We start from the raw sequence: 13504 nt of genomic DNA on the forward strand, positions 1-13504 counted from the left end.
TGCAGATTTCAGTGCAGGGCCATCAACAATTCTCGAAGGCCTCCTTGTGTACCCTTGATGACTGCATGACAGAAAGCTTTATGCGTCGCCTTGGCCCGTCAACACTAACACTGCACTGTTGATGATTGGAAACATGTTGCGTAGTCGGACGAGTCTCGTTTCAAATTTTATCAAGCGGATGGACATGTACGGGTATGGAGACAAATGTTACGAATTCATGGACCCTACATATCATCAGGGAACTGTTCAAGCTGGTGGAGGTCTGTAATAGTGTGTAGTGTGTGCAGCTGAGGTAATGCAGGACCCCTGATGCGTGTAGATATGACTCTGTCAGGTGACACGTACGTAAGCATCCTGTCTGATCACCTGCATCCACTATTGTCCATTGTGAATTCCACCAGACTTGGGCAATTCCAGTGGGACAAAGGGACACTCCACACATCCAGAATCACTCCATAGTTTGCTCCAGGAACACTCTTCTGAGTTTAAACACTTCCGTTGGCCACCAAACTCCCCAGAAATGAACATTATTGGGCATATTAAGGATGCCTTTCAAGTGCTGTTCAGAAGATCTCCACCTCCTTCATACTCTTACTTATTTATTCCCCTTCATACTCTTACGGATTTATGGACAGCCCTGTGTAGAATTCATGGTGTCAGTTCCCTCCAGCACTACTTCAGACATTAGTCAAGTCCACGCCATGTCATGGTTCCTCTGAAAGGGCACAGCCGACTTCCTTCCCCATCCTTCCCTATTCAGATGACCACGCTGTCTGGTCTCCTTCCCCCACCAACCAACCAACCAACCACGCCATGTCATGTTGCGGCACTTCTGCGTGCTCGCAGGGGCCCTACATGACGTTAGGCAGGTATACGAGTTTGTTTGGCTCTTCAGTGTAATAAAACCACTAGAAGTTGTGACCACCCTTCATCAGACAGAGAAGGTAACATAGAACTGTCTACAAAATGATCGGTTACATCTCAATATGTAGAGCTCTGTTAGGTGGAAGAAGGGGAAAAATATTTGACTGAAGAAGGGAGAATGAGGATTGACGCCACGTGTCACTAATGTTGGTACAGACCTGTGTAAGAGAGACTATGAAATCACCATTTCTCGGAGCTACAAGAGCTCAAGCTAGATCCTTGACATATCACAAAATTGAAGTTCAGGTAGTTATTTGTTTCATCTTCACATTTTAATTACAATTGGATAGATTTTAAGCAGTAAAAAAATGGTATGAAGGTAAAAGAAACGAACACTTGTAATTTCAGAAATACAGTACATTCAGTGTAGTAATTTAAGTTCTGTTTCTGGATTATTTTGCATTGCTCACACAGATATTCATAGTGTGTCTAAAAGAACCTTTTAAAAAATGAGTAGAAGCTTAACTTGCTATGCAGTATGATAGGAGCCTGTCTAGAAACAAGTTGTATTAAACATGTGTAAAGCGTGTATATTAATTCAGTTTTATTGGTAGCTTGTGAAATTGTAAAACAGTTGCTTGTGAAGTTGGTGTATAGAAGTAGTAAATGCATTGCTACACATTAAAGAGTTAAACAAGTAATAATACTTCTTTCTTCAAGGAGAACGTACTGTCAGCACGCATCTCAGCTCCAGGCAGTCCCAGTAAGAAGCTACTACTGGAGAAGAATGGACCATTAACAGCTCGACGTGATTCAAAAAGCAGCATTGAAGATGACGGTGGCAGATTATCCTCACAGTTGTTAGTGTGTACTGCTAGTAGTACATGTCCTGTACATTATCCGAGGCAGAATGTTGTGTGGAGTTTCTACTGTCGTGAAGAAGATATAGGAGACCTTATAAGAAGCCTTAATCGTCGAGGCATCCGGGAGAGTGAATTGCGGCAGAATCTAATACACGAACAGCCATATATTGTGGAAAATTTTCCTCGCTGCCCTACACACAAGTTGAATCCTTCATATGTAAGAACCACCATTCTTTATTTCTGTGTTTCAGGTAACTTGTATGTGTTGTGACAGAAACAGAATTTTAGTTTATCATGAAGTAAATGAATATTTATTTTAAAAAAAGTATATAACTTAGTTCGGATTTACATTTTAATATAAGAATGTCGATACAAATAGTGAATGATATGATATCAAGCGTTTTCACCTTCATTTTGCATAATATTTGTTAATAGGTGGATGTAAATGAAGCACTGGCCCAAAGGAAACCTGTTAGAAATGTTACAAAATATGATGACACAAATCTTAGCTTTCCACCTGGAACACCTATAATTGAAATTTTTGAACTTTATGTCAGAGACTGCATTCTGGAACTAGAAGAAAAGATTCATCTTGGTGGTCTGGGAGCATTGAAGGTATCACGATTTGCATTCAGCATGCAGTAAAGTGACTCATTTAAGCAGAACAGAGATACAATGATGTAGCTGTCTTTAATAATTGATAGTAAACATTTGTTTCATTTTCGATTGCAGGTACCACGTCAAGAGTGGAGAACGGCACTTCTTGAAAGAAAATATGACAACATACCAAGAGCAGGAGATAGAAATAAATTGTGGAATGACAAAAGAGTAAGATGTTTAATTTTAGTTCACTTATTTCAATTGTTATTATGGGCGATTGTATCTTGTACCTTAAGTGATCAAATATATTTCTTGTTACAGAATGATCAGATCAGTAATACTCCAGTTGAGAAAATCATTAAATATGAAGGTAAGTCAGTATCTTATATGTCTGTTTTCAGTAGCAGCTGGTGAGCCCAGAATCTTGTGCAATAATGTACAATAGCAATCAAAATTGCCTCATGGACACAATTCTGTTGTTTGCAGTAGCTGTTCGTAACAGAACCTGACCTCACTTATTATTGTTTTCATTACTTTCCTACATATCTTTCCCATCTCATTACACCGAAACTGCTTGGTTATATGAATACAGATATTGAAAATGGCCTTAAAATTGTCAGAGGAGGACGTAATTGAATACATAGAATACCTGCAGAGTTTCAGAGTGTGCAGTGTGTTTCAGAACAGGAGTCCAAATATACTCTAATTGAAAGACAACTAGAAACTGGCAGTGACCATTATATTCCAGACTGTGCTGAATAAAGTGACAGTAATTGTGATGTGGGCAGATAAGTTTCAGCAGTCACAGATATCTCACCAAGACAAACACTTCCATCCAATCGAGCATATCATTGAGGAAGGGATGAAATTCAGTTATCTTCACTTCTTTTTCCAATCCAAAATTGAGAAAAGTATAGGTGACTTGGGATAGTGGTTGCCTTTACTCCTAAATCATTAACTTGGGGTTATATCTTGAATGCGTATGGAAGACTACAAAAGCAAACTGTCATATCAGGCAAAAGGACCAGTGCAACTTGCAAAGAGAAACATCAAAATTTGTAGGACTGCTAGTTCCTGGCAGCTGTTCCTAGATGACACAACACTAAAACATATAAATTGTGCACAGAGACCACCAATATCCATAGGGAACGTGGAAACAACAGTATTTGTTTTTCCTCTTTCAGGGCTAGCTGCATTTGTTACACCTCTGTATGCCTGTGTTTGAAACACCTGGACTGCAGGTTGTTCATCATAGAATCTCCTACATGGAATTTCCATTGCTTAATCTAAAATGAGATTTTGAAATGAATTTTTGTGCTTTGGTATCTGGGCGCAAAGGTAAATAAGACAAAACAGTCAAGTTTCTTTTGGTTCCAGGAATTTGGAATCATTTCATTGAAAGTTGTTCCTTGCACAATCTGGGACAAAACTTCACATGTAAAGTTCTTTACCACTAAGGCCACATGCAGATTTACACATAATAAATTTGTCATTAGATTTGAGTTAGCATCAGATGTAGACATCAAATAAATATCTGTTGAACCAATTTCCATGCCTGGGAAAGGATGAACATCAATTAGAAGATCAAACCCTTCCTAAATAGGTAATCGCGAGATTTCTGGCATCATCCCTTAGAAGTGGAAGGGATCTGAAAACAGGTGTTTCCACGCTATTGTTCGTGGCCATAATACTAAAGAATTAGCTTATAAGCTTAGTGGAGTGCAGTGGGCCATTCAAGAAGAGTGATACCGAAATCAATAAGAGTGTCAAAAGCATCACTCTATTAAACTACCATGGTGAACAGAGACGACTCAAACTTGTCCATGTATCAAAGCAAGGAAAACAAAATTGTTCTTGTTCTCAGTTTGCTACATCTAAATGTAGTAATTTGGACTGACTCAAAAGTTTTGCAGAAACTGTAAAATTCTGCAATAAAATGAAATATAGGGCGGATAATACTAGACCAGATGGCTAGAAAATATTCTGTGAAAGCAACTAGCAGAGATGGAGGTGATCAATACCATATACGTAGGACTTCACCCAAAGAAGTGCCTGGTTTCTGTAGAGAGCATTTATGGGGAAGTTTTTGGCTGTAAGTAACTCCTACAGAACTTCAGGGAAGAATTAAGAGACCAGCTATTTTGAAAAATAGGTGCCAAAAAATGTTCTGCCGTAGTCAGTCCCAAAATGAATCCAAACACAAATAAAAATGACCTTAAATGAAATTTGTACTCCGGTTCCAAAAAGGATTTCTACAAAGGTTAGCAAGTTTTCTTTCATTTTGTGTGTACCTATTGACAACTCAGTACTTCTGCTTTTTGGTGAGTGGTCTCCTTTAAGCCAGCTACAATTTTATTGCTGCCATGATTTTAGGTATATAAAAAGTCTCGTGGTTCTAGTGTTAAAAAAATATGTGTAGTATGTAGAGGAACTATGACTCATGTTTAAAGAAATAGTTGACACTTCACTGAATAGGTATGTACCCAGCAGAACAGTTCATAATGGGAGGGACCATCCATGCTACACAATCACTGAAAAGAAACTTCTAAAGAAACAGACTACTGCATAATAGGCTATTTTCCTGTGTTGAAAATGTGGTTCGGATTGTAGTTGTTCTCAGTGATTAAAACATTCAAATCACATTTACAGTCAACATTCTTACAAAATATCTGTTAATTTTATGTAATTAAAGCTTAAAATCATTAAACATAAAGATTTGGTCACATGACCGAAAATGCTGTGTTACTGGCTGACACACTGGTGATGTCACAGACTAGGAGTAAGACAAAGCTCTATGCATGTTACAGGAGTGTGAGACGAAGTTAGTGGGTTTTTACATACTTTTTCTGCAAATGGTTTTGCCATTTAGTGATGATTTTTAAGTAACAGTAGAAAGGAATTTGATGCATGCTGATAGTGGAAACTGTGTGAAAGTTGATGCGTTTTTTGCCCCCACTCATTTGGAGTGGTAATATGTGCCAGGACGGAGACTCTCTTTCTGCTCCCTGCAACATCATTAAACTCACTCAAAACTAAGGAATTGTAGAACTTCTGTGAATGGGTCTATATCTTACTTCTAGATTCTCAACTACATAAGATGATGAAACTTCAAAAATCTTAAACGATATGGATCCTAGCTGGACAGTACGAAGATTAAAAAAAAAAAAGTTTGTAATAAAGTAAAGAGTGTGTGGCCACATTAATTAGAAAATATCTTTTTAAATGTGACGTGTGGACAGCTATTGCTAATGCAAGCGCATGAAAATTCCACGGAAAACACAATAATACTCGTTTCTAATCAGTGTGGTGAAGTTTTGTAATTGTGATTTGGTTTTCATATGAAGGGCTGTTGATTTGTTAAGGGCTGTTGATTTGTTTAACAAGCAAGTAAAAATATTTTTTGCCATTTGGATTCGAACCAGCGACCTATTGATATCATCTAATATTCGATAGTCCAACAGTCTTATCAACCGAGCTACCAAATAATGTGCAAGGAAGCAGGTATAATGATAATTTTTACTAAGAATTTAATGTTGTTGAATGATAACATACTACTTCGTAACAGTGCGAAAGTTTGTCTTGGAGGTAAATTAATGTTAACTTCATCAGAGTGCAAGACATTGTTAAGTAAGTAAGAGAACTTGGATATTGATATGGTGGCATTTTGCCAGTACAGTGTGATCACCTTTTACGTGCCTCCTGATTCTTTGGAACACCCAGAAACAAACAATTTTTCAACAGTTTTTACAGTGCGATACTACACATCATTTGTAATTAGTTTTCCAAAATGTGAATTCCAAAACAAGACATCACTGAGAATTAGCATTATGACAGTAGCAGCAGTGAGCTAGCCAGTAACAACATGCCTTGAATGGAGCGTTTTAGCGGGCTTTCAAATTATTTGAATTTCATTTCTGTTTTTACAAAAGAGTACTGAAATTCAAGAGGGAGAAAAAGCATGTTATGAGCATAAAACGATATAATTAACCATTTAAGACTGTTTCCAGAAAACAGTTGAATATCCTATAGAAGTATAGATAGAAGACTTGCTGAATGAAATTTATAATGAAGTACTGTCTGAAAGAAGCTGCGTAAATAGTCAGATCTTGATAAGATTTCAAAGTGGTGCAGAGATTGGCAACTTGCTTTAAATGTTCAGAAATAAAATCGTGGACTTCACAAAATGAGAAAATGACTATAATATCGATGCGTCATATTTGGAATCGGCCAATGCATACGAATATCTGGGTGTAACGCTGTGCAGAAATATGAAATGGAATGATCACACCGGCTCATCATACGTAAAGCAGGTGGTAGGCTTTGGTATATTGGTAGAATACTGGGGCAGCGCTGTCAGTCTAGAAAGATAATTGCTTACAAATCACGTGTGCAGCCCATTCTTGAATATTCCTAAAGTGTGTGGGAAACGTACCCCAATAGGACGAACAGTGGATATTGAACACATACAGAGGAGAACAGTGCAAATGGTAACAGGTTTGTTTGACCCATGGGAGAGTGTCACAGGGATGTTGAAGAACTGAACTGGCAGTGTCTTGAAGACAGCTGTAAACTATGCTGAGAAAGTCTACTAACAAGGTATCGAGAACTGGCTTTAAATGACGACTCTTGGAATATACTACATTTTAATCCCCTACGTAGCACTCGCATATGGATTTTGAGTACATGGATTGTGAGTACAAAATTAGAATAATTACAGCATGCACAGACATTCAACCCTCATTCTTTCCATGCTCCATACATGAATCGAACGAGAAGCAACCGTAATAACTGGTACAGTGCATGTACCCTCTGCCATGCACTTATGTGGTTTGCAGAGTGTAGGTGTAGATGTAAGATTTAGGAGTGCTTCTGATACCTATACCCCATGGCACCTGTCAGGCAACTCTTTAAAGAACTTCTTTCTCCAGTGATCTCATCAACAAGTTATTAAAACCTAATCCTCCTCTTAATAAAGAAATATTCTACAACCTGTTTCCAGATTGCCTTTCAAGCTACTCTACTCAAAGCATAATCAGTATATGCAACCATAGATGTGACTGATTCATGTGTTTTATAGCTTTCTTAGAAATGTACCCAACATTAATGACCCCAGAACACATGACCAATTATGGATCTTTGTGGACAGGATTTAGAGAATTGTTTAAGTGTTGAACTGGACATGTGAATGTTACCTCTCTTTACAATTAAGTTGATCTTGAGGTTAAACTTCCTCAGGAGGTCAAAAAATGCTGGCCACCAACCGGTAGTGACAAATAAAATATAAGAAAACAGCTCCGATGAATCCTATTACAACAGTATCCATTTCATACAATTTGTTGAGGCTGCAGAACAGCACACACAAGAAATTTTAGCAATATAATGTTCTTATGGTCACCATGTATTTGTATTGACGTTTCTTACGATAGTCGCTTCATTATTCATAACATTCTCTATCAATGATCCTTTTCTAAAACCAAACTGATTCTTTGTTCTGCTGTTTGTTACAGAATAGTTTTTCAGGCTCTTTTACTAAAACAGCCTGTAGGACCTTTCATCACATTCTAATTTAAATGATGTTTGCCTTTTTCCTACACGATTGGTATTCTGCCCAGTAATAAATGTGCATTGTACAGCTGACATAAGTAAGAGATAATTTACACATGAAGAGCTTGCTGGACTTTTACAGGAATCCCATTTGAACCAGGTAATTTGTTCTTCTGTTTCAGTATTTCCTCCTCTATGTAGGTACTCTACTACCAGAATATACCTCCTGCTTGTGTTACACAGTCTTCCATGGTAATTATTACCAGCCTTCTCAATATTATCTGGGAACACGACATTACTTAATAATTGAGCCCATTGTAGCCAATTCTGCTATAATTACATTAGCTCTCTCTTAATGTTAACATTATTGTTAGTGATTTTATTTTCTGGAGGAAAATTTTCTGTGGTATTCCCCTGTGGATCAAGACATAATATCTGTGCACGAACAACTCCCAGCTATCCATTCTTAGTGATCACAAGTTTTCTTGAAACTCTTGCCTCAGATTCCTGTGTCATTCCAGCCTATGAGCTCTTTCTTCAACAGTGTAGCTTTTCTAGCAAAAGTTTCTTCGGTTTTTGATCTTTGACCTGAATCTTCTGAGGCCTGCCTTGCATGTAGTTTGTTTGCTTAAACAAATATGTCCAATAGCCAAATTGTCAGTTGCATTGCTGCTTGTATTATTCTGACTTGATCTTTTGCGTTTTTGTGTGCATTATCCTGCACTTCTCAGTTGGTAGTAGGTGGCCTTCCTCAGGTTTTATGGTATTTGTTGATTTGTATCCTCTCTTCAGCACCTATTCCTACATGTTTTCAGAAGTGGAAAGTATTAAACTTGTAATGACACCTTACTTCACAGTGTTGAACCATTTTAGTTGCATGCTTGTTTACTATTCTGTTATCTATGTTGTACTGTCCACTGGCTCAGCCTTCATACGTGGCCAGATTCCCACACAGATTAGCCACCTCCTTGTTAAGCTCCATGATTATTGTAAGTATTTTAGGCCTAATTTGGCCTACACTATAGTGAAGACCTCTCACTGTACAGAGTAGAAGCTTTCTTTGATCAAGGTGACTGATATTTTTAACCCTTAGCACTCGACCAGTTGGCCAGCCCAGACTGCATAAATATCGAAACACTCGCACATCAGGTGTCGCGCAACAAACTTCAATTCGTTATAACTCGTTTGTTGGAGCTCCCACTGCTGGATGTCTAGAAGTGAAGTGTTCTGACATCTGTCGGCAAGCAATATAACTATGAGGAAGTACATTTGTCATGCATACCACTATTGTCTTGTTTTCATGTTTCTAGTTCACTCCAAAAGTCTGAAGGTGGTTTGCAGAACCATAACAACAAAAATGGTGAGTTTACTTAATAATCCTAAAGCAATATTGGAGATATTGGATGAAAGTAAGAGTGATTTGAGCAAAGACAACAGCAACTGTAATTTACAAAACAGTGCCATTGGAATGTACAGAAATTGATAGAGATGAATGTGCTGAGTTTGCAAGTAAGACATTGACGACCAGCGCTCTTCTGATTGATGGTGAAAATGCGGAAATCAACTGGACTTTGCAAAAACCGATTTCACTGTTGTGAACAAATTCAAACCCCCTCTTCAGTGTCCTAATGAGGTATTGAGTCTTTCATGTTATTTTTTTACCAATGAACTGATAAAAGAGGTAACAAAAATACAAATATAATTTTGAATATGGGCATGAATCCTAAGCCCAATACTCGGAATTACGTCACTGAAGAATGGACACAGAAGTGTTCATTTTATAAAGATGCATTCAGTTGAGAAAGATTTTTCAAATTTTTTGGATGCTCCCTGCTGGACTAATTGAAGACGACAATGAAAAGCAACAAGTTTAGAGAAATTTGCATTTCAGGAAGACACATAAGCATTGATGAGAGCACTATTGGTTTAGAGTGTTACAATCTGAAAAGGCCGAAAAAGTGAGTGTGTTACAATCTGAAAAGGCCGAAAAAGTGGGGCATGAGGCTTTATCTTTTGGCTGACAAATAGCATATATTGTGGAATTTGAACTATACTTTGGAGAGACAACTACACAGACATTGTTAGGACAGAAACCTCATTTATGAATAGGATAGTTATGGATTTGTGTGGCAAATTTACAAATGTTCCTGGTAATGCCTACGGTTACTATCTCTATGTGGATAGGTTCTACACCAGGTATGATTTTGCTATGTGGCTGCTGAACATAGGCCATTACATAACTGGTACGATTCAACAGAACAGGAAAGGATTGCCAATTGAGTTGCCCAAGAAGAAATTGAAATTGGAACAGCATGAAGTTGCTGCCTACAGGAAGAATGACAAAGTAATGGCATTCGTGTGGAAAGACAAATGCAGTGTTGTCTTGCTAAGTACTTGGTGCAATACTGAAACTATGCTAATGACAAGCAGGGCAAAAAAAAAAAAAAAAAAAAAAAAAAAAAAAAAAAAAAAAAAAAAAAAAAAAAAACACTACAGAGGAGCTGTTCCTGAAGCCTAAAGTCATTTGTGACGATAATAAAACATAGCTGGAGTGAATATACTTGACCAGTATTGTGTGTCGTACAGCTTCATTAGGAAGTAAAAAAGTGGTGGTGTTAGATGTTTATATTGCTATTGTAGGTAACAGTAGTCAATAGCTTCATTCTGCACAATCTGGCTGCTACTTGCAAGTAGAAACTCAAATTGAGCTGCAAGAGATACAGAGTGGCACTCCTGAAAGCTATGGTTGGAAATGTATGGAACAGAAGAAAGAGGGGAAGTCTATCTACTCGTACTTTTGATGACAAGGAGGGAGAATCAAAACAGCTATCTTTCATTTGCTCTAGTGAAAATTGTAACAGTAAGGATTGTGCTATTTGCAGTAACAGGAGAGTAAAAGGTGGTAGAAAGGAAACTTTAGTGCTGCAACATGTGTTCCAGAAAACCAGGACTCCATCTGGGTAAGTGCTTTGAAAAGTACGATGCTTTGAAGAAATGTGGGCCTAAATGACAAAATACATGAATTGAAAGACAGAACATGACATTTTCAGTGTTATAATGTACGTGTAATTCATTGTTAAGGTTAATTCCCCCTTGTGGGGAATTTAATGTTACCGTTAAAACCTCTCAGATGTTTGCTGCTTTTTTTCTTCCTCTCTTCTGCCCACTTCTTTCCTGTTTTCTTCTGTTTGAGCATTTGCTGACATTTGTTTTCTGATTCCCCCCCCTGTATTTCCTCCGCCTTGTCATCTCATTTGTGGATAGGCTCAGTTTTTTGACGTCTTCCATGGTTTCCTATATCCAGTTGATTTTCACTGCACTAGTTGTCACCGTGTTCTTGGTTAGTCTGTTTTCATTGATCCTATGTATGTGCCCATAGTGCTTTGCCCTTCTTTTCCTGATGTTCTTTGTAATTACCTCTGTCCGTTGACACAGTTCTTTTGTTGGTATCTCTATCCAAATCCCCTCCTTCTGAACTGGCCCATAGATGTTTCTCAGTATTTTTTCACTCGTTTTTCCATCCACGCGGACAATGACAAGATGCCTCAGATGGCGCGGCTACCCTGGGTAGTGGTTATGGCTGGTTTTACCCTGTGTATTCTGTACTTTTCCAAGTCAAAGTGGTTCTCATCTGAGAATCGTGTTTCCTGTTTTGACAGAATTTTGATATTGAATTTATCCTTGGTGTTTTTCAGTTGTTTCAATATACCTGGTTTCAGTAGTGTGTTCGTGTTGAGTGTTCCCATGTAAAATATTCAATTAGTCTTGAGGGTTTTTGAGAAGCTCCGAAGCTTCTGTTCAGGACATGCCTTATCCTCTGAAATCCAATGATCAGGACTTTTACCCAGTCATACTGACTGGGGCTCAGGGTAGTGGATTCCTTCCCAATGTTCTGTCGTGATTATTGATTCGTGTTGAGGTTTTGACTGTGAAATCCAAAGGATCTTTCATAATTTTTACTGTAGTTTTGAGTTCCAGAAGATTCAATCGCAGCTCACAAAACCAATGGATGCTGACCAGAGTACTGGACGTATCTAGATTTTGGGGTTTCCCTGTAATGCAGTACAGGGCATCTGACAGGGTGCTAATGTCCAGAGCCAAATGGACCCAGCTTTTGTAAACAAGGCTGTTACCCCTCCCAGTGCTCCCTCCTCATCACTTGCAAGATGAGGGCCTGGGCTTGGGACTGGCAATGATGGAGTTGTGTGTGTAATTTGTTTTATTGCTTATGGAAAGCATAGATTGCTACTCAAGTCATGTCAAGTTGCAGACACAACAAAAAGACTGCTAGCAGGTTGAATTATTATTATTTATTTATTTATTTATTTATTTTATTTTTTGCCCGTCTGCTACTTATCATCTTCACTATATGGTGAATATCAGTCTATCCTTTTCATAATATTGTCATTGTTCCATCCGGATTTTCTATTGTTTATTTTGTAGTTAGCATTGGCATAATTTCACTATATGTTGTGTAGGTTATTCCCAGTGCAAAATTAAGAGTGTAGTGGCAGTACAGGGTGAAAATAAGATTATGTGGAAAGGGTTAAAAATTTGCAAGTGACTATCAGTGACATGGTCGATCCAAAGTACGGTGTTCCAGTGGCCCAGCTTCCTGCACTGCTGAGTGACTCTGTCAGGGTTACATGTTCACTAAAGCATTGTACAGTTTTTTTTACACCCGAGATATTGTTGTTGTCAATGATTCCTGGCCATTCCATATAGATTAACCTTGAGTATTTAGTACAAAATATATTGGGTTCCCGGTCTGTTTTTAGGCAGACACTCTATACGTTGTAAGAAGAGTGGAGCAACTTAACATTTATTGATTAAAGCAAGAGTATGGGTTTGAAAGTTGTTTTTAGGACATTTATGGAGTTTGGCTGTCTTTTTAATGCCATCCTAAAGCAATTGGATCAGATTTTATGACCAACAGAAGGAATTTCTTATTTGCTCAGATTCTCATAGTGTACTTCACAGCACTCAAATGTACTTTCAGACAAAAGAGTTTTATTAAATACAGAACACCTTCCCCTTTAGCAAGAGAAGTGTGTGCATGTTGTTATTAGGGGCATGAAGTTACTTCAGAATTCCAGCAAGTGGACACCCAGGGACGACTAAGGAACACAGTCCTGTGTAGTATGTCATACACTTTCACACTATTACTTAATAGCTGAGGAGTGGCACAATGAGTGACAGGAGATTTAAAACAAAGACATGCAGCATGTTAAAACAAGTATCTGAATACGATGAACAGAGAAATCACTAGGATGGAAAGAAGTGTTTTTAATGTTACAAAGGATAGGAAGTTGATATGATACAAACATAAGTTTGTTTTTCGCATACCGGCCTTTCTGTGTACCACATTTTAACTGAATACTTTTAATACTCGTATTTGGACAACTCGACAGCTCTCAGCTTGTATTCTGTTATAGTTTATGAGATGAGATAAGGTGATTGTGGAGAAACGTTGTGCATTATCCGGGATCCATCCCAAAGTAATTAGCTAAGATTTTAATGAGTGAGTGGCTGGTCTGTCCTTTTTGTCCGGTGTCGACCAGCCACTGCTTTTAAAGTTTAGCAGTTACTCCCGATGGTATAGGTTCTATATAGTGACAGTATAAATTATTTAG

The 13504-nt window shown here is 38.0% G+C and overlaps 1 protein-coding gene across 2 annotated transcripts in view; it reads left to right on the plus strand.

Moving 5' to 3' along the window:
- The window catches only part of LOC126260036 (bromodomain adjacent to zinc finger domain protein 1A), a 146907-nt gene that overhangs the window by 78652 nt on the left and 54751 nt on the right, over positions 1 to 13504 (plus strand). For both annotated transcript variants that reach the window (XM_049957209.1, XM_049957210.1), the window contains 4 exons: positions 1585 to 1944; positions 2163 to 2342; positions 2460 to 2555; positions 2649 to 2697. In XM_049957209.1, the coding sequence (XP_049813166.1) occupies positions 1585 to 1944; positions 2163 to 2342; positions 2460 to 2555; positions 2649 to 2697 (685 nt within the window). The remainder of the gene's footprint in view (positions 1 to 1584; positions 1945 to 2162; positions 2343 to 2459; positions 2556 to 2648; positions 2698 to 13504) is intronic.

This window comes from Schistocerca nitens, chromosome 5, assembly GCF_023898315.1.
Source record: "Schistocerca nitens isolate TAMUIC-IGC-003100 chromosome 5, iqSchNite1.1, whole genome shotgun sequence".
Classification (NCBI taxonomy): Eukaryota; Metazoa; Arthropoda; class Insecta; order Orthoptera; family Acrididae; genus Schistocerca; species Schistocerca nitens.